Source organism: Parus major, chromosome 1, assembly GCF_001522545.3.
Source record: "Parus major isolate Abel chromosome 1, Parus_major1.1, whole genome shotgun sequence".
Classification (NCBI taxonomy): domain Eukaryota; kingdom Metazoa; phylum Chordata; class Aves; order Passeriformes; family Paridae; genus Parus; species Parus major.
In genome coordinates this window covers 8,908,099-8,928,798 of record NC_031768.1, presented here as the reverse complement: position 1 = coordinate 8,928,798, position 20,700 = coordinate 8,908,099, and the positions used below count along the sequence as shown (strand labels likewise).

The window sequence follows — 20,700 nt, the reverse complement described above, 5'->3', positions numbered from 1 at the left end:
AACATGCTCAGACTGCAAACATGCTTGTCCTCATTGCAGAGGCTTTTCCTTGGATGGATGCAGTAAAACAGAGATGCAAGAATTCACTTAACTGCTCTTATTTGCAGTCATTTCATAAAGGAGGGAAGCACAATCACCAAATACAAACATGTAATTAAAGCCCGAGCATTCATAAATTTGCAGTTTCATGCTTTGCATAAACCAGATTAATTATCTTGATGCTGAATGCAACACACTGCACTCACACTGATTTATTTTTTCTGGTTCTGATAGTTTTCCAAGACTAGGTGTCCACTGTGGCCCTGACCACACAAAGATTTCTTCCCCCCTTCGTCTAATAGTCCCCAGACTGTTAACACAGAAACTACAAAACCAGATGTTAACTCCTCATTTCTACCAGGTATCTGGCATCTAATCTTCACCTTCCATATCTTTTGAAATATCTTCCTTCATAGCCCCTTTCATCTGACACTTGTCCTTTTCCTGCTTCTCCATTGTCTTCCAGGAGTTTTCACATGGACACTGCTGAACTCAGCAGGCAGTGGGGAATGAACATTACATGTGCAGTTCTGCCTCTCCAGCAAAAGTAGAGGCAGACAGAACAAATTATTGTACAACAGATTAAGTACTTTTAATACTGCTTTCAAGTAAATATTGAAATAAACAGCAAAAAGTGAATTGCAAGAGTGATAAAGGAAAAAAAGTCAAAAAAAGTTTAGTGGTCAAGAACATCCTAACACTTAAGCAGACATCATGAGAAACTGAAAATTATATATCTGTTGCTCACTGTAAAATGTCACAACTACAGGATAATAGTAGCAGAATGAACAAATTGCATAAACCCCCCCAAAGACCTGATGTAGTTAAATATTCTGTTCACCAGATTTCTTCATACAGGTAGAAAAGAGCTGTATATGGAGCATTACAAATACAAGCAAAGATAACATAACTTTACTAAATCCCAGACACCAAATTAAATTTATAGAAATTAATGGATAAAAATGCTTATCTCTTTCGGTTGATAAAAAATTATTGATCCTTATAGGAATTCAAGGAAATGTTCAATACAGTTTTGCATATATATCTTTATATCTCTTCTCTGCAAGTTTTTAATTTTCCATATCTAGCCAAAAAATATATTTTTTTTACCCTGCATCCCATTGGCTATTTCCTTAGCAACCAATTGGAATGCTTCTTTCCTAAATTTTCTCTTACATTCAATTTTTCTGTTTCCTAATTTTTCTCTTTCAAAACACTTCTTTAAAAGAGGTATCTGCTTCCAAACCAAGTTTTTACTCTAAAAAAGCATTTCCCTCACCTTTTTTTTTTCCTTTTTAGAGAATGTGTTTCTTCAAAACACTGCATAGTTTAGTGAATGAAATGGAAGCTTGTGAATGCATTTAATGTATATGAAACACATGGTGCACATCTAGGATTGTTCCTTGCAGCCTGTTTCCATATATTCTCTCTCTGAATCCCTTTTTCACTAATTCTCTTTTTACTCTGCCTCCATATATCCCTTTCAATGCTTTCTTTATTCTCATATTACTTGCATAATAAGTTGAAACACAAACCTCAGAAAAATGAAAAGGGTTCTCTTCAGCCCAAAGGATCTCACATTATTTCCCTTTGATCTGGCATTCTACTCAGATTTGTATGCTACCCTATAAATTCATGCTATAAAGGAAACAATTAAAAATTATTTCTTCACAACCATTATAATCCTTTTTCAACAAGTTCCTTTTTTTATTTAGCCATGTCTTCATTTAGCCAGAAACTGTGGCAGATAAAGATCACATTTGTACCTTGGCACAGTAACATCAAAGCAGCTTCTTCAGGAATGTATCTCATGATTTAATCTTAATTCACACAGACATTATTTTTTCCATGGCATCCAGAGTAATTTGCCTCACTTTCAATGTTGCCCACAGAAATCAGTAACAACTCAAGTTGACTTTTAACCTAACCATTCTATTTGAACTGGCACACACAGAGGCTAAATTGAAAACCCATGCCATCATTTTTTCAATAGTTCTTGACAGTTTTACACTATACCATGGTCTATTACAAAAGCCTGCACTTTTTCTCTTCTGGCTTTTATCAATATACAAAACTGAGTCATATAGAGTGGAACACAGCACCAGGTCACTAGGGTCACATTCATTTGCTACCTTTTCCTCACCCAACAGAATGCATTCAGTTACATGTAAGACATAACATCTATCACACAGGGCAGTGTAAATTCTTCTACTATAACACATTTCATCTCATGGGAGGTGCCTACTTGTGTTATTTTTTGGATACAAATCAAGTTTCAGAATTAATAAAAGTTTTGTGCAGTAAATTTCTGAGGTTTCACTCGTCTTCCTCAGCTGGCTTGAAGAAAGAGTGATGGTTCAAGGTTATCACTTCATTCAAAGTTCTGTGGTGATTCTATGCAACTTCTATTTACTTGTCTTGTAGTTTCAATATCGACCTGTATCTCCAAAGCTTCAGATCAAATTGTTTTAAAACTGTCAAAACAACAGGCCTGATGCAGTAATTTATAAAAACATAAAGTTTTATACATTCTACAAAACAACACTCTAAGTTTGTTGGGGGATTTTTGTATCATGTACTGTTGGAAAAGAGAAGTGTGGGAGAGATGAAGGAGATCTAGAGATAATAACTTCATTTTCTGTAAGACCAACAAAATTTGAACAATGTAACTTCAGAGACAGAAGACAAGGGCAAAGAATTTTATCACAGAAATGACAATAGGATGTAATAACCTGAAACAGAAGAGCATTTGGGACAGGCTTGTTGCATGCATGTGGTTTTTTACTTAAGTGAGTGTCAGATGAATTTTTCTGAGGCAAATTTAGGTGCATAAATCCTCTTTTTTTCTATGACATAAAGCATTCAAACACAGCTGAGACAGGAAACCACTTTCCTGGAAAACCTGTTTGCATCTTAAGGGGTTTGACTGGCAATGCTTTGTTAGTGTCACGTAAATAATGAGAAAATAATTCAGAATAAAAGTGGAAATGAATGCACACAGGTCACTGTTAGGTGTTATGTTCCAGAAAGGCAGTTAAAGTCCTGCAGAGAGAGCTGCATTGGCCATGGTTCTGCACTACAGAAGCTTCCCCAAAATACTGTTACAAAACAAGGGTGTAATGGTTCTGTTTCTATTGGAAGCAATATTTCCTTATCACCCAGCTGAAAAGATTACAGGAAATTCTGTGAGCAAGAAAGGGGAGAAACAGCAATCACAAACATATTGCAATTAAAGTAATAATACACTCTTCCAGCTAATTATATTGCCTAGGTTTTTCTTACCCACTAGCTCAAATAATTTTATGGGATATCTATTTGTGTGCTCTTGTTTCACACATTATTTGGTTAGTCAATCAGTTCTTTTGCACTTCTCATGTTTCCTGGATCTACATTATACTGAAGAGTAGCCCATGGAAGAATTACCTTATTCTATAGATATATATATAGATATATAAGAAATATCTGGGTTTGTATTATTTATTGGTTTTGCAATTTTGTGAAGCTGAAAAAAAACCTTCAGATTAGTTTATAATTGATCTGGTTTCCTCTAAGTGATGAATATTTAAAGTGAGCATGATTTTGCATAAGTATGAGAAAGTAATTTTAATTAACATAATGATCCTTCTCATTCTTAAGGCTTACATATTTTAACATTTTATAAAATGGCAAGGAAACAGACATGAGTGACTACTCTAAACAGAAAAAAAAGCAGTTCCAAACTGCCTGCTCACAGTTCACAAGTTCTTTTTTTGCCAGTATTTGTTCTTACTGCTCTAGTTATACTAAGAAATGTCAGTAGGAGGGTTTACTGATGAGATAAAAAATTGTCCTGTATTTTTTCTCTTTTTCATAGACCCAGTGATAGCCTTGTACATCAACAAGAACTATTTGATCTTCTTCATTAAAATGCCTGGCATTATTTCAGTTCAATAATGGAAATAAACAATACATCAAATTTCTCCCATGTTTCACTCATAAATAAAGAAAAAAACAGGCAGATGTAAACAAAAATTATGTAGCTGACAAAATAATCCAAGACTTTCAGTTCTCCTCTAATGCTTTATACTTTGACTTTTACTAGTCCTCTGTTTTCCATCAGGAGTTTTCAGCCCTAACAACAAAGCAATAATCCATAACAAAGTGTCTCAATTATTGGTTCACCCCTTGTCAACAGTTTTTTTTTGCCATTGATCACTGCTTTCATCAACTCTTAATCCAAAACAAACACTTTGTTATCCTTTCTTTTATCTCCCACATAGGAAGAAAATCTAATTTATATAGCTATAATTTTCTCATCCTCAAGGATAATTTTAAAAATAATGCCACAGCTATTCTGACAATACAGAAATGGCTTAAGAAGGATATAGGACCATCTTCATCATGATTATCCTTTTCATATTGCTTTCAGTATTAGCCTGCTACACGTTATCAGCAATCACATTAACATCTCTGGATGAAAGATCAGGGCTATAAAGATACCTTGTCTCCAAAGATTTCTTTGATCATACCCAATTTTATTGACCTTATATCTTAAAGGTGAGCCCCTTGATTCAGATCCATAACATTAAATGGGAATTTAGTGTAATCCATACCATTGGCTAACAGAAAATCCTTCTGGGGATGGAAAACAGGTTTTTAATGTGTGTTTGGATATGTTTTAATTCTTTGCTGGTTTCGAAGAGCTGCTTTAATGAAATGAAAGAAAATAGAGCCTTTTGTATATTCTGATGAGATTCAGGATTAGGCAGTTGCTATAAAGGTTTATAAAGGTTTTATAAACAGTGAAACAAAGATACACTTTGTATAATGGATGCCAATTTATACTATGGATTGGCATATCTGGAAAATCTTATTTCACCCCCAGGTTCATCTGTTTTGTCTGAGTTCAGAATGCCTCCAAAACTTGGTCATAACATAAACCAACCTCATACCCGAGCTACCCTACAGAACCTGGGCAGCCTCCAAGATATTTCCCTATTATTCCCTACTATTCCCCTCCAAGGTGGCTGTCATTAAACCTTCCCAGAAATAAGAACTCAGGAGGAAGGAGCTAAGACCAGCCACTGGGCTGTGAGGAGAGCTGTGAGTTACGAGAAACACTCAAACCTTATGGTTGGCCTAGGAGATAAATGGGAAGCAATCAAAAGGGAAAGGTTACAAAGCACCACTACAAACACACAAAGTTGTGAATGTCAAAAGTCAGTCAAATACCTGTCACTGATTTGTGAATGTTTGACTTTTTTTTTAGAAGTGAAAAATTAAATGTGTTTGTATTCCCAACTTAAATTAAAAATTAGCAAACTTCACATTTGTTTGGATGAATCTCAGCTCCTAAATTTCCTTTAGTGAAAAGATATCTTTAGAGCCATATGTAAGAATAAAAGTAAGAAGTAAGCCATGTAAGATTAAATAATACATTTAGGATGAAAATATGCATCTAATGCAAGTGAAAATTATTTTTTAAAAGGACCATACTGAATTTGCTATGTCTAAAATATTAAATTTTCATTATTTGATCCCTGGAACTTTTCTGACTTCTGAACAAGAAAAGATGTCATTGAAGCTAGATAGTATTTAGATTACACCCTCTTTCTTAAGAAATCATAGTAGCTTTCTTTGTCAAATGCACTGCTCTGTAAGGGATCAAATTGAATTTTTTGTGTAAAATACGTGCTTGAAGATTTTTCACTTTACAAGAATTTATACTTGTCCAAATAATTTAAATACTGAAGCACAGTATTAGCTGTTTAAATCTGATCTGCCAGTAATTATCATCATTTATCCTTGGGTGTAAAAACTGCTTACTACACATCACACAGGCACTCTGATGAATCACTCTTTCAGAAGAGAAAAAAATGAAGAACAGTGTGCCAGACTGTTATCTTAAAGGTTTAGGCTTTTATTTATGTTATTGCTGGTTGACTGCAGGAAGCTCAGATAGATCCATTTAATTTGCTTCCTAACAGGCCTCAAATTCATCTATCAATAATGGCATCAAAATATCATTGAAAACTATGAAAAGCCCAGTGTTAAAAATGATCTTAGTACCTATGGTGTAAAGCATTTCATTACCAGACTTCTTACTTGAAAAGATGCAATCCCCCAAATCAATGTAGCATGTGCAGCAGCCAGTGTTAATAAATTATTCCTATGAATAAAACAAGAACTAGACATCATGAATCTGCAAGACTTTCAAAATGCTGCCTCAGCTTGCTCACTGCATGTTTTTCTTGTCAATTCAACCACCATTTTGGAGGGAAATAGACCAGGTGTGTTTAAGGCAGCCCACTCATATGTGACCAATTAATAATAGCTAAATCTGTTACTCTATGATAAAAAAAGGGTTTTTATCTTAATGGACAGCTTTACTCTAAAGGCTGAACAAAGTTTTATAATGGTATTTACAGTTCTCCAAAGAGGAAAGAATGTACACTGACAACTTCACATCTTTTTGCTTTACCAGATTTACCAATATCACTTTGTAATATGGGAGTGCAAGTTGATAATATGAACAGAAAATAAGTTATCTTTGACATTGCAATATGAATAAGTACAAAAATTTAAAAAGTAATTATGTGTTAGCCAATCAGTAAACACATGCTGTGAAAGCTCTTTTTAATTGTTCCATTCCAGATCATCTCCTATTTTAAAAGCTTTCAGAAATAATATCTGTTTAAAGGTCTGGACAGTAATTGCTGATATGAGACTACATTGATCAATGTGCAGAGCATGTGCATGTTTGCATGAAAACTTTCCATGCCTTCCAGGAAGAAAGTAATGCATCTTGATTTACTTTTTACTGCTATTCACTTTTTCTGTTATTTGGCAGGACATTTTCTGTAGCACAGTATTCCTGCAAAGCCTCTGTTGGAACAGACTGTAAATGGCAGAAATGGGACACAAAAGCCAAGTGTGTCTGCCCTTCCAGCTGATCACCTGATAGACTGAAATTATAGCAACATCTGTAAGCTCATCTTTTACCACTTTGATCAGAGTACAGGTGAAATCCCTTCCCTCATCAACAGCGAAGTTAAACACACATTAGTCTGTCTCATGTTATGTGTTATAATTTTTAAATAATATTTTCCTTATGAAGGAGGATGACTTTGAACCCAAAATGGAATATTAAGTTTCCAAGGGGCACAATTTTGAAACTTGTTGTAGTGACTATGACTAATAACAGAAGTACTGGTGCTACAGCAGTAACAAAGCATTCTTTCCTTACTACTTATATGTTGTACTGTTCTGTTTCAAGGAGAGGTATATTTTGAAAAGCTGCTGAATAAATTGATTTTCACTGTGTTCTCAGCAGATTAACAGTAAGTGGAAGCTATCCTTTCACAAAGCTTTATCACTTCTTTCGAAAAGTCCTCCCTCTTCAATCCATTTTGAGACCAATAGTGGCCTGCTGATGGGAATGCATCTTATAAACCTGCAGATAAATGTCTCCTGGCAATGCTTACACAGACTTATCTTTTTCTAACTGAAGACTTCATGCAGGCTCTCTTTTAAAGGAGAGATTGTGCAAGCCTCACATCCAGGGCTAATGTAAAGAAAGGGAAGGTTCAGGTTCATAGGTGCTTACAGCTGCAGACAAAAAGTTAAACAAATACCCTATACTTGCAAAATGGTATGGACTGGGACCATTTGCCTAAACCTCACTCATTGTCATGGCAGAGCTGCACATCTGGTGAAGTACTTATTTGAAATTTTCCTAAAATAGTATGGTATCAAAGCTATTCTTACCATCAGAGACTTCTGGGGTGTTGGGCTCATCCGAATCGACCGTGGCAGAATTCCCTGTGTCAGGCAGAGCAGTGGCATCAGGCATCACACCAATCAGCATCAGCTCTACTCTCTGTTCCAGTCTCTGCCTGGCTTGACAGCGGATCACAACTACAGAAAAGCAAATACATCTTATTTGAAAAGCACTGGCATCTTGATTTTAACAAAGCAATTAAACATGGAAGTAAAATGTGCTAAGAGGAAGACAGAATTCCAGTAATGAGCAAGACAACTAAACGCTTTTCCCAAACTCCACTTTCTATTGTTCTGTTGTGGTGGGTGAACTAGTAGAAAATATTGCTAAGCAAACAAAAATCTATTCAGTTAGCTCCCAACATCACTTGTAAATTTCTCTCTTATCTTTAATCATGAAATATATTTTCATTTTAGTTTAACTGCTAGTAGGAATTATGGCATAGTTTGAAATATGCCAGGAAGAAAGGAAGACTGAAACAAATCCAAAAAAATAGAAAGTTTTAAGATTAAATTAAATAATATTAAGTTACTCTTTGCTTTCATAGTTTAAGAATACTGTTATCAAACAGTATTCTTAACTTGAACTTGAACTTTAATAGAAATATGACGGAATAAAAAGCACTCCTGCATGAGATTCTGTTTGAAGCATCATAGAACTTCCTTCAGTTCAGTAAGTGATTTTAATTTACTGCTTCCAAAGTATGTCTTTTCCATTACAAAGTTGTTAGATTTTAGCTTTTACACTAGTTTTTACAAAGATTATTTCAATAGCATTTTTTTTCTGGTTCTTTTGTATTTATTTGCACAGAAAAAGAAGAAAATTACATAAAAAGCACTGAAAAAATGTTTTCCCAAAGAAAACACCTGGAACTTCCTAGGCAGCAGAGTTCCCTAGAGTTCTGTGAATCAACATGAAAAAAAACAGCTGACCATATACTTTTCAGTTTCAAGGTCAAAAAGTCATTTTCATCAGATTTAGACCCAATGTTTCTTCAAAAATTAACTCTGAAGTTAACATCAGGAATTAATGATCAATAATTTGGAACTGCACCATGCTAAATCATTATGCAGTGTTTAAAAAAAAGAGTAAGGAAACCTTTTTTTGATATGTTTATTTAGATTCAACTTTCAGTTCTGGCACTTTATTCACTACCATTACTCTGCAAAATAGATAATAACACAGCAAGTTCAGGTAATTTCCTTTCTCCCTTGGTCTTTCCCTGTTTAACAGGGTGTAAGTAATTTGTAGAGATCTCACATAATTTCTATAAGGGAGACGTACCAAAATAGTTAAACACACATCTTTTTGTTTAAATATATGACCTTACATTCTCTGTATTCTAGCAGTTTACCAAATGTTTCAGATTACTGTGTGCACATTGTGTCATTTTCTATTTTACAGTTCATCTTACTACCAAAATTGATTTTACATTTTCCTAAATGGCTAAGTAATATTTATGAATAAAATTCAGATACAGCTAGGATTTGACTGGACAAGTCCCTGAGCAAGTTGCCCTTGAGCAGGTGGTTGAATTAGATGACCCCCAGTGGTACCCTCCAATTAAAATTGCTGTATGCTTCCTTGACTCTACATTCTACAAGAATTAAAAGAATATTCCAGATGATCCTCCATTTGTAATCACTTTTATAAGATAGCCAAGATATCATCTACTTAACATGTACTACACGGGTTGTGACCACTGATCATTTTAATTGGTCTCATGAGATAGAAAGCCAAGTGACTTCTAGAAGTCTAAGTATATTAAGATGCAAATAAGAATGACCCAAAAATGAACTCCCTAATATACCAGCAAAACAGCTTGGGATTTTTCACAGAAACTTGTAGCCTCAAGGCAATTCTAACAAATGTCTGCATTAGAAGAGATGACAATACTCTTTTGATCATTATTAATTTTACTTTATTTTTAAGTAGATTTCATGTTATTACCTGCTTTGGACTTATACCTTACAACATAAGTTCTCTAAATGCCCATTTATAACTGAAAACCATGGGCTTTCAGAGTCAAGGCTGGAATGGAAAATTTCATAAACACAAACACCTATTTCTGTTTTCTGGGACATTCTTGAAAGACCTAGTACTTTTCTGGGAAAAAAAAATATTAGCCCAGCATAACATGCTGATGGCCAAAGAATGATATGTATTCAAAATTAATACAATGCTTTTTTATGTATTACATTCATTGAACATATGGACTATGAACATATCACTAACATGTGAACTAATGGATAACATAGTTATAAATATGCTACAATTTAGTTTTGCTGTTATAAAAAAGTATTTAGTAATTTAAAATTACTTAAGAGTTGTTAGTATGTGAGCTTCTGATCATATACAGAAGCAATGTCATTTAAGCAATTCATGAATGCTAAACATTTTAATTGATAACAAATACAGAAAGTACTGGGTCCTGCACCTGGGCCACAGTAACCCCAGGCAATGCCCCAGCTTGGGCAAGAATGGCTGGAAAGCCCCAGTGGAGAAGGACCTGGGGATGTTGTTGAAAAATAGGCTGAACATGAGCTCAGCTGTGCACAAGAAGGCCAGTGGCACCTGGGTTGTGTCAGGAACAGCGTGGCCAGCAGGAGCAGGGCAGTGACTGTCCCCTGTACTGCCACTGCTGAGGCCACACCACCAGGGCTGTGTCCAGTTCTGGCCCCTCAGCTCAGGAGGGACATGGAGGGGCTGGAGTGAGACCAGAGGAGGTCAGTGGAGCTGGGAAAAGTCTCGAGATTAAGTCCAAGAAGAGTGACTGAGGGAGCTGGGGGTGTCTAGCCTGGAGAAAAGAAGGCTCAGGAGAGACCATCTCCATCTCTAGAACCACCTGGAAGGAGTTTGTAGCCAGGTGGGAGTGAATCCCTTCTCCCAAGTAACAAGTGACAGGACAAGGGGAAATGGCCACAAGCTGTTTATCACAAGGGAGATTTAGATTGGATATTGGGAAAAATTTCTTCATGGAAGGGGTGGCCAGGTGATGGAATAAGGTGTCCAGAGAACTTATATGTGAAAACTGGGGGAATCATCACACCTAAAAATATTCAGAAACCAGAGCTGTGGTGCTTAGGGATGTGGTTTAGTGGTTACATGAAGGTGCTGGGTTAATGTTTGGACTCAATCTTAGAAGTCTTTTCCAGCCTTAATGATTCTGTGATTTCAATGAAAGCAACAGCCCAATAAAAGGGAGATTTATCATTAAAAGTGCCAGTGAATTACACAACAGCTTTAAATAAAAACAACAAACATCCACATTAATATACATAGTTCTAATGCTAATGAGACTCATTAAAGCCATCATTTTGGGCAACAGCTGATTACATGATAATATTCTGTTTCATTCCTTAAGGTATTAAAGTGCAAATTAAAGAGATGAAAGCTCTAATTAATACCACATCATTGCCATTTGTGTACAAGTAAAGGGTCCTTAAGCAATATAAATTAATGACAGTACAAATATCTATGTTTTTCCAGAAATTGCTCCTGTATCTTAATATATTTAATGTAGAAAAGTATTATATTCACTTATCCCATCAACAAAAGGTAAGCTGAAAGGACAAGCTGGTATAGAATTGGTCCTACATCTACACATTGAGCTGTAGTTTCAGGGTTATAGATTTAAAAAGCTGTTCACAACTTCCTGTTTTATAGCTCTGGAATAATATCACACCTTAAAAATACAGATGGACAAATATATAAGCATTTACTATCCCCAAAATAAGCATGAAACCTGCAATAATGTCACTCATCTTCTAATGCAAGATCACTTCTCAGGAGCAAGGGGAAAACTGCTAATCACACTGCTTTATATTCTGGTTTGGATTAAGACATGAAATTCAAGGCTGAGAGGAGCAGTGAACAATTTTTTGCACCCTGTAGACTCTCGAGAAGGGTTTTCTGGGAATGCAAGAAGAAGTCTACCCTTGAGTCCTTTGTTCAGCTTAACTTAAATTCTCAAACTCAGGATTAATTGGGACACTGAAGGGCACAGGACTTAAGATTTACAACTGCCCCCAACTCCTTTTATCCATAATAAGAACAAAGTAATGATCTAGATTTGATCTAGATTTGCTTTTGAAGTCAGAGTAGATTTTAATATGTGGTTTTCATTTTTTTTAAGATATAGCCAAGTACTGCTGGAAATTCTTGTGATCAAGCAGGTGAGAATAAACTGAGTATTCAGTTTTCTTAAATACTCTTAAATATACTATTCAAGCTTTTTCCAAGCATAACCTACCTGATTTCTGCTGTGGTGCTTCAGGTGTTCCATTAATTGGATAGATCCAAAGTATTCCCTGAGTTTCCCCATTCTCTGCTACAGTAACATTGCTAGAAAAATAACAGGATAATTTAGGCTGCTGAAAATTCTGCTTCCAAAGTAATCTAGATTTAACAGTAGTTGGAAAGGTTAGACTCTATTGTATTCTGTAATGCTAACCATACCTGAGAAAAATATGGAATAAAATCCAGTTAAAAATATCAGCTATAAATTATATCAGCTATAACTCAGATCCACTTAGCATATTCAAATATTATAGATCTGAAAACATTTGGCCTGATCTGCATTCTGTCAGGTTATCACTGAAATGAATTTTCTGTAGTTCATGAATTACATAAAAATATCAGGATGAGAATCATTATTATCCCAAATATATTGAAAAAACAGAGGTACCTAAGAGCTTTCATTTGTTCAATATCCATAACTGCACCAGCAGCCAGTGCTTTACATTTTCTTTATTTAAAGCAAGAATAGGTAGGTATTATAACACACAGAAACTTTACCCTGAATTTGCATACTTTGCAGGGTACATTGAAATCTATTGATGGATACACACTGCCCTCAAAATCAGACACTGGACTGCCCTTGGGAGCTACACATGAATAGTCAATGGGATAAATGATGATAGGATTTAGCATCCTCAACTACCTTTTCCTTTCCTATTAGAATAAATTACCTGTTTAAGTCTCTATTTGATCCAGCAGTAACCTCATAAGGCCAGTTTTCACCGTTTTCCCTCATTACATGAATTACCAACACTGCTTTATAAATTTTCATTTCAGCTGGCATGAATAACACGGGGATTTCCAGTTTTTCTTTTGGAGCTAAACGGATTCCTGCAAGATGGAACAGATTGTTGTGGTATTTTGAAAGTTTTCAAAATATTTACTATCATTTTACTCATATCTTTCCCTTTTACTTTTTTAATTACTGTTTAACTTTGCCTCATATTCTATGGTTTTCCCTGTAAAAAATTAAATTTTTCCCTGTAAAAGATTAAATTTTACCCTACCTTTGCTACATAATAAACCAAAACAAAAGTACAATTAAGTGAATGTCCCACTTAACATCCTGTCTAACATATGCATGTCAGTCCCATGATTTTATAGGGCGTAAGTCATGTTTTTTTCAGCTGTGGTTTACATCTGTGAGTAAGAGAACATAAAAAAAATCAGTCCAAAAACAAATGCTCCCATTCAAGACAATTGCAATATATTTAAAAGAATCTTTATTATTATACAAACCACGCCTTTTCCATATGATTTTTTATCTGATTCATTTTACAGTTAAAAAAACAACCAACTAATGTTGTCTCTTAATGAAGGTAGCCTGGTATTTTGAATCTTTAAGGGCCTTTTTCCAGTGACTTGCCAGTCTGCAAAGTGTCAGAATTCTACCTCAGCTATTTCAGAAATAATCAAAAGATTACATGGAATAGAACAAGTAAATCAGTCTTTTAAATACAAAGTTCTGGTTTATAAAAATAATTCCTGGAATTTGCAGGAAATGGCATCTCAGGTTTAGGGTTTCATCTTTAATTTTGTCTGCAGAAAATCCTCTTCTTATGAGTAACTACTCCTACATTAGGCTTTGAATCAGTTTTTGTGATAATATTTCACACTTTCTACAATGAATACAATCTGATACAGTTCTGTGGGTATCAGCTCCTGAGAATGACTGGATCTGCTGGAGTCACCCTGCCTGGGACATGCAGAATGCTCCTGGGGATTCTTTGATCATCACCAGGGTAATTTTTCCTGCTCAAAAAATGTCAGCAGGAAAACTTTACCTGGTGCTACAAATGGTCACCGTCCTACAGCCAAAACTCCTCCAGGGTGAAGACCTCAGTGCTGAGAGTTGTACAAGAGTGGGTGGTGGGGAAATTGTAACACAGTCTTGGGAAGGATGAAACAGAAAAAAAAGTGGATGCACAGAAGTTTGGGAATGAAGGTGAAAGTGTAGGGAGACTGAGTAAAATGATGTCAGACAGGAATACAGGAATGGCCAGAAAGACAAAAAAATTTCAAGTCATATCAGGGAAGGAGAGAAGGATTTGAAAACCAGCTCTTCAAAACACAGAATAAGAGTCTGGGCTCCTCATCTGTACTATTCCCCACCAGAATTTAATTATAAAATCTAGAGGTGTCAAGTTTTTTGCTAGAAACACTCTTAAATTAAAATAAACTAACCAAATTAAGATGGGAAAATAATCTTAAATTAGGTAAGTCAGGAATATTTAAAGCCACACAAGGATTTCTACTTCTCCCAGTTAAAAAAGGTCTCAGGACATCAAATATAGACAGACCACTGCCTCACTTTATTATAAATGTGAAAAGCTGTAGGAAATTCTTACCTAAACATATCTGAATTTCTGTATGTAAGAAGTTTATCATATTCTAATTATGAAAATTAACCAACTGCTTTGCATTTGTGATTACTTAATTCTTGTGTATTTGTAGAGGTTCATCATGGTAAGAGCAATTTGCCTTTGAAATAATTACTTGACAAGTTTTGTATCATGAAAGAGCTTGAAAATATCCTAATTAAAAATCCATTAAAATGTTAATATCTAAATTAAAAAAATAAACTATACTTTTTTTTTCTCATTTTGACAATGGTTTAAGATTTTTCTTTAGATCTTTGAGGCATTATCTATCAAGCCCATATCCAGATTTAAAAGATATACTATATATATATATATATATATATATATTGTTGGCAAACACATGGTCAAAGTGAAAATGCAACTCATTTTTAATCCATTGTCTGAAATAAATAAGCTGATATCAGGCATAGTTGCAATACTCCTGGAGACATCTGAACTGGGATCCATCCCTCTGGATCAGAAACCCTCTGCAGCTCTGACCCAATGTTCTCTCCCAGCGAAAGAAGAGTCAGCTCCCTGCTGGGATTTTCCCACTTTGGGCTCACTCTGGTCTAATTAAGACATAGGCATGTAATATCTTTAAAACAGAAGAGTCCACTCCAGGATATATTTGCAATTAGATTGCCTTGAATCCACAGATACATGGATACCAAAATAATGTAAACACTTTGTAACACCATTACAGCACATCCTTAAGTTTCATTTGCAAAGCTTTTAACAGATGGCAAATAGAACAGACTGTAAACTTATAACTAGCTTTATACATTACATAGATATTTTGAACTGAAGCTTAATTATGCCTGTTACAGGACAGAGGCCCTTGGTTTTTTAAATAGATTTTAATACAGAGTCCATATGATAGCATTCTGGGTCATTCTGGCAGAAAATTGGTTATTAAAGATCATGAAAAGACAAATTTTATAATATTGCTGTTGAAACAGATTGTATTCACATTCTTAATAAAAAAACCTTTTTAATAGAAGATGTTCATAATGATGGTAATTTTTATATCACCAGGCTTGCCTGCAGCTGTCAACTAACCAAGTGATCATTAACTGCTAATACCAATTTATTTCATTATGACTTTGGCTAGTTAATAAGATACATAAAGTAGGCCTAACAGCAAAAATAATTTGCTTTTATTTTTCCTTTTGGAAAATAAAGATTGGGCTAACACACAGGAAATAGCTCTTGTGTATGACTTAAATAAAAATCAGTGGTGCCAAGCAAGTTGCTCCTATTTGCCTGGGGACCCCAAGTCCTGCCAGGAATATAAAAAGCTAATACCAATGGCTGACCCCTTGTCTTTGTGTGTTTATACTGCAATGAGCATCCACAAATTCTTTGTAAGAAATCCACAGTAAGTCCCTCTTCTGAATACAGGTACAACACATTTGGTAAAAAGCTTTGGGGAGGATTTTGATAATAACCCATTCCTCTTTCACTGTCCTACAGCACATCTGAAAATAATTAAATTTAGCAGAGTAAGCTCACTGATGCTTTAAAGACTGAAGGCATCTGATTCAAACCAAGGGCTGCAATTTGAGTCAACTGCCTTGCAAAGAAATGTGTGGAGCTCTGCATTCTTCCCCATTTCATTTTTAGGAAGTCTTTTGTTCACCCTTCCAGAGGCTGCTGGAGAACAGTACTGGAGAACATTGATCCTGTAAAAGATTCCTCAGGCACTGAGCCTAGAACTCAGAACTGGATTAGATAATAAATCAAAATGAGTGTATTTCAAATTCCTGACTACAGTTCTTTGGGACACTGCACTGTGGTTGAGTTCTGTGTAACTTCTGTGTCAGCCCTAGAAAGCTGAGCACAGTGAGAGTTAAAATTACAGCAGCAGTGGATGTCCAGAGCTGGGATGATATTTGGAAGGAATACAGACAGGTAAAGATGCATTTTTTGCTTCTACAGTAGATTAAGAAAAATTATAGAAGTAAGCATACCAGGCAGTGCCATGGTGATAAAATTGTGATGTCAAGGAACAAAATATTCTGCAGTATCTCATCCTCCCATTGAACTTTAACCTAAAACCATGTATTTTTCATATTATTAAGGTGCTTTGTGGGTAGATTTTCTAGATGTTGACCTGCATCTCCCTGATGCTCTGCTCTTAATTCTGTAGCATCTGTCTCCCATTGATTTTACCCAGAAGAGCACTCTGTTCAGTCTCCTTTAATTGAAAAAGATGAGACAGAACTCAGAATATATTGTTGAAGTCTCATGAAGAGTCATTTAGGAGGGGCAATTTTTATTTTTTTGTTTTCTTGATAGTTTCTCCATTAAAATTACAATAGCAGCATTTCAATGAAACCCACAGACAGCTCTGCTAAATTTAGCACTGGTCATGTAAATGTCAACCCAGTATAATTAGGTCTGTTTTCTCCTATTTTCTCCTATTATCCTATAGGAAAGGGCAACCTCCAAAATATTCGTACACAGCAGCTGCCACTGGGGAATTACTGCTAATTCCTTCTCAAGGAACTCATCCAGAAAAGGAGAATTGATATCAGATAGTAAAGAGTGAGATGTTGCCAGCACACCAGTATCTGAAATTCATAAAAAACTCAGGCCTAGGTATTAATTTATTTTCATCTGCTGGAAGAGATAAAATCCTGGGTCACATATGAAAACCAGGCTCTTTTATAGCAGCTCTCCCAGAAGTGTATCATTTCTAATCCCAAGAGTTTAATAAAGAACAGACAACATTTCTGCCTTGACTCTTATTAAGGGTGGGCTCATTTTTGTTTGTGTATTTTTCTTTTTTTTAGTGCTTCAAATGAGGCTGCTTGAATTTTTTATTCCCTTTCATTAAAACACGATCACAATCCCTTGTTATGGATTCTAATTAAAAAACTGTGAAAGCAGCAGCCTGTGTTAGTTTTGCTACATCAGTATCATAATTATTCAGTCTCAATGAGCAAATATAAATAAAATTTTCTGAATTAGCAGTATCATACAATAGCCAACAGCCCCCATCCATGGAGATATTCAAAATTTGACTGGACATGGTCCTGGACAACCCAATGGAGATCACCCTGCTTGAGCCACAAAGGGTTTGGATGGACAAGGTGATCTCAGAGGTTCCTTACCACCTAAACAGTTCTGATTTTGGAATTCTGAGGTCATGATAAATCACTAGGGTTTGTCTTGTTTCTCTTTCTAAGAGTTCATTTAAAATGCATCCTTGTTTGTAAAACCAGACACAAATACATTTCTCAGTGAATTGCAGGTGGTAAGAAAAACAGCACACCCTACAAAGGGAAAGCACAAAGGCAAAAACTAGAGATCACCCTGACATAACAATTAGATTTTGGGTGCAATTACAGGAAAGGAAGCAGGATACTCCTATTTGCATCTTCTCTGGGACAAATAAAATGGAACATTATGCATTTCAAGGTATTTCAAGTTCCATACAAATAGGTTAGTAAAAGAACTAATAAAATAACCATGCAAAATGCCAAAAATTAAATTAGTCTCATCCCATGTTTTAATATTTACATCACCATTTTCCTTCCTGCAGTAAAGTTCATTTAGGTAGGTGGCATGGCAGAGAGCTTCCTTTCACAGATGGTCCAAAATTATTGCATTTCTAGGGGACTCTGCTTCATGAATTATGGATACTTACAAACCATGAGGTAGAGTTGTGTTTTCCCTTTCCTCTGGCAGTTTCACAAAATCCCAAAATACCTGAAGCTGGAATGGACCTCTGACAGATAAATGGTCTGTCAAACCTCTCTCTTCCAAGCAGAGTCACCTACCTGGACCTTGTCCAAAAAAAGCTTTGGATATCTCCAAGGAGAGAGACTCCATAATTTTTATGGGCAACCTGTTCCAGTGCTCAATATTCCTCACAGTAAAAAAAGCATTCTCTTTGCTCAGATGAGAATTTCCATGTTGCCTGTCACTGGGCACAACTAAAAGAGCTCTTTTTCCATCCTTTTTGCACCCTCCCTTCTGGTACTTATACAGAATAATAAAATCCCTCTGAGCTGATTAATTACTTAGTTGTAAAAGTTAAGTCATGAATATGCAGCTCACATGCTAACAAATAATTTCACAAATGACTGGTTAAAACTTTGTAAGTTGCTTTAAGAAAGACATGGCACAAATAAAGGCTTCACAACATCACTGCCATAAGCACATAATAAAATGTATTAGAGCAAGTTTATAAGATTTGTTCACCATTTCATGGATCTTGTGTTAATACAATTTTGCATACTTCTGGCAGAGAGTTTCTGGATTAATTAAGAGTTTTAATTTAGAATCATTTCTTTCTGGTACAAAATAATGGATACAAGTTAAACACTTGCTATTTAGATTAATAAATAGATTGAGAACAGGGCTCAGTAATCAAATATGTTGTTTCATTTAATGCAATTTATTTTGTTTTTAAATGAAGCATGTCTGAAAGGCCAAGTATATATTTTTCCTTCAATTTATAAAATTATCCTTCTCTAACTTTTAACTTACAGTACAGTTTCAGTAAAAATCAAAACAATTATTTTGACAGAAGCACCTATTATATTTATTTATTGTTGAAGTGCAGTAACAACTGTGCTTACAATGGTTAAACACACTAAGGAAAAAAATGTTTCCAAGTGCAGTAATTCATTTCTATGCTGACAACCAAAACAAGCAAAATCATATTTAAGATCTTTGACTATGAGAAAGCTTGAAAAAACACATATAACAGAAATCATGAAAGTCACATTCTCTTACTGAGACTAAATAAAAAAAGGTTTTAAAACCTCAACATAAAATTGTCACTTAATATATTTCACAACAAAGTCTCCATCATTTCCCAATCACATCTGATTATAAATTTTGCTGTAATAATCTGCAGTAATACACACATCATGTAAAATCATAAACTGATTTATCATAGATCACCTCTCTTATCTGTGAACTCTGATAGCTGCAGCTCTGACTTTGGGTAGGTATTACAGACTTGTCTAAAAATCAAACAAAAAATGGACCAACATTCATATAGGCGCCACAGTCAATTATATTCTACGTCTCTGCTGTTACCTTATGCACTTGTCTTGACACCCTGGGATATCTTTGCAATTTTCCTTCAGAGATGCTGGGCTGATGGGCTTGGGGTTCATTTTACAGAGATCCTGACGTGGGCAGCACATCAGGAAAGACACATCCAAATGAAAGACATGGGAACAGTAAGGAAGCAAGGCTGAACCAAGCAGCACAGAGCATCACAAGGCAAATGTCAGAGAAGGAAAACCACTGTAAAGCCAGAGAATAGTTCAGCAGTAGGGATGGAAAAATGAACAAACAAAGCACCTGAGGAAGCAGCAAAAGTGTAACAGGCATAGACAGTAACCCATAAAATGAAGCCACTGCAGACAGAGAACAGAATGTGTGGGGAAAGCCAGACTATTATATTAAAGTCATTTGTAAGAGTAAGGAGTGAAGAATAATCAGGAATTAAAGTAGTAAGTTTTCTATTTCATATCCTACTGTCTAACACTTGTTCTAAAACTTCATGGTGTACTGACAGTTTCTCTTGCTCTCTCCTTCCACATCTACTTTTTCCCCTCAATAATCTGACAGTTGATAGATACACCCCAACCTCCTTTGACCAGTTCATATACTTAAAATTGTTTACCATCTTTATTTTCCCGATGACAATTTTATGTTTATAAAACTCTACAGATCATCCTGGCATCGTAAATCTAAATGTCTGCAACATAGTAATGTCCTAGATCCACAGTCACTGAAAGCAGGAGGCAAACTTCAAAGTCAAAGATGCAAAACCTCTTCCAAATCAGCACTGTAAAAGATGCAGTGCTACACCTCTTCTCTGAGTGATTATATTTTGACAGAATAAACAACAGGAAGTAAAAGCTCAGTCACATTAGGTCAATTTTCCTTTCCTTAGCTAATTATTAATTTTAGTTCTTTACAATTGTAAGTATAATTGACATTCTCAAGAGAGATTAATTGATAAGTAGTTATATAGAAGAAAGACCATAAACTCAGTGTGGATGGAGAGTGTTGAGTTGAGTGGAGTGATAAGATGGCCATATTTTTTTTTTTAAAATAGAATCTTACATTCTCTGCTTTGGTAACAGAAAATCTTCACCCACTCAACCTCTCTTTCCCCTCTGCTACACTGCATTAGTTGAGTTCTGTGTGTAACAAAACACTCTACAAGCACAACCTGCCTAAAATCTCAACAAAGTAGAAAATCACCAC

The 20,700-nt window shown here is 35.3% G+C and overlaps 1 protein-coding gene across 1 annotated transcript in view; it reads right to left on the bottom strand.

Moving 5' to 3' along the window:
- Positions 1 to 20,700, bottom strand: part of CFAP47 (cilia and flagella associated protein 47) — a 259,171-nt gene that overhangs the window by 24,856 nt on the left and 213,615 nt on the right. The window contains exons 58-60 of the mRNA XM_019008576.1: positions 12,769 to 12,928; positions 12,051 to 12,142; positions 7,786 to 7,935 (exon numbers count right to left, since the gene is read on the bottom strand). Coding sequence (XP_018864121.1) covers positions 7,786 to 7,935; positions 12,051 to 12,142; positions 12,769 to 12,928 — 402 coding nt within the window. The remainder of the gene's footprint in view (positions 1 to 7,785; positions 7,936 to 12,050; positions 12,143 to 12,768; positions 12,929 to 20,700) is intronic.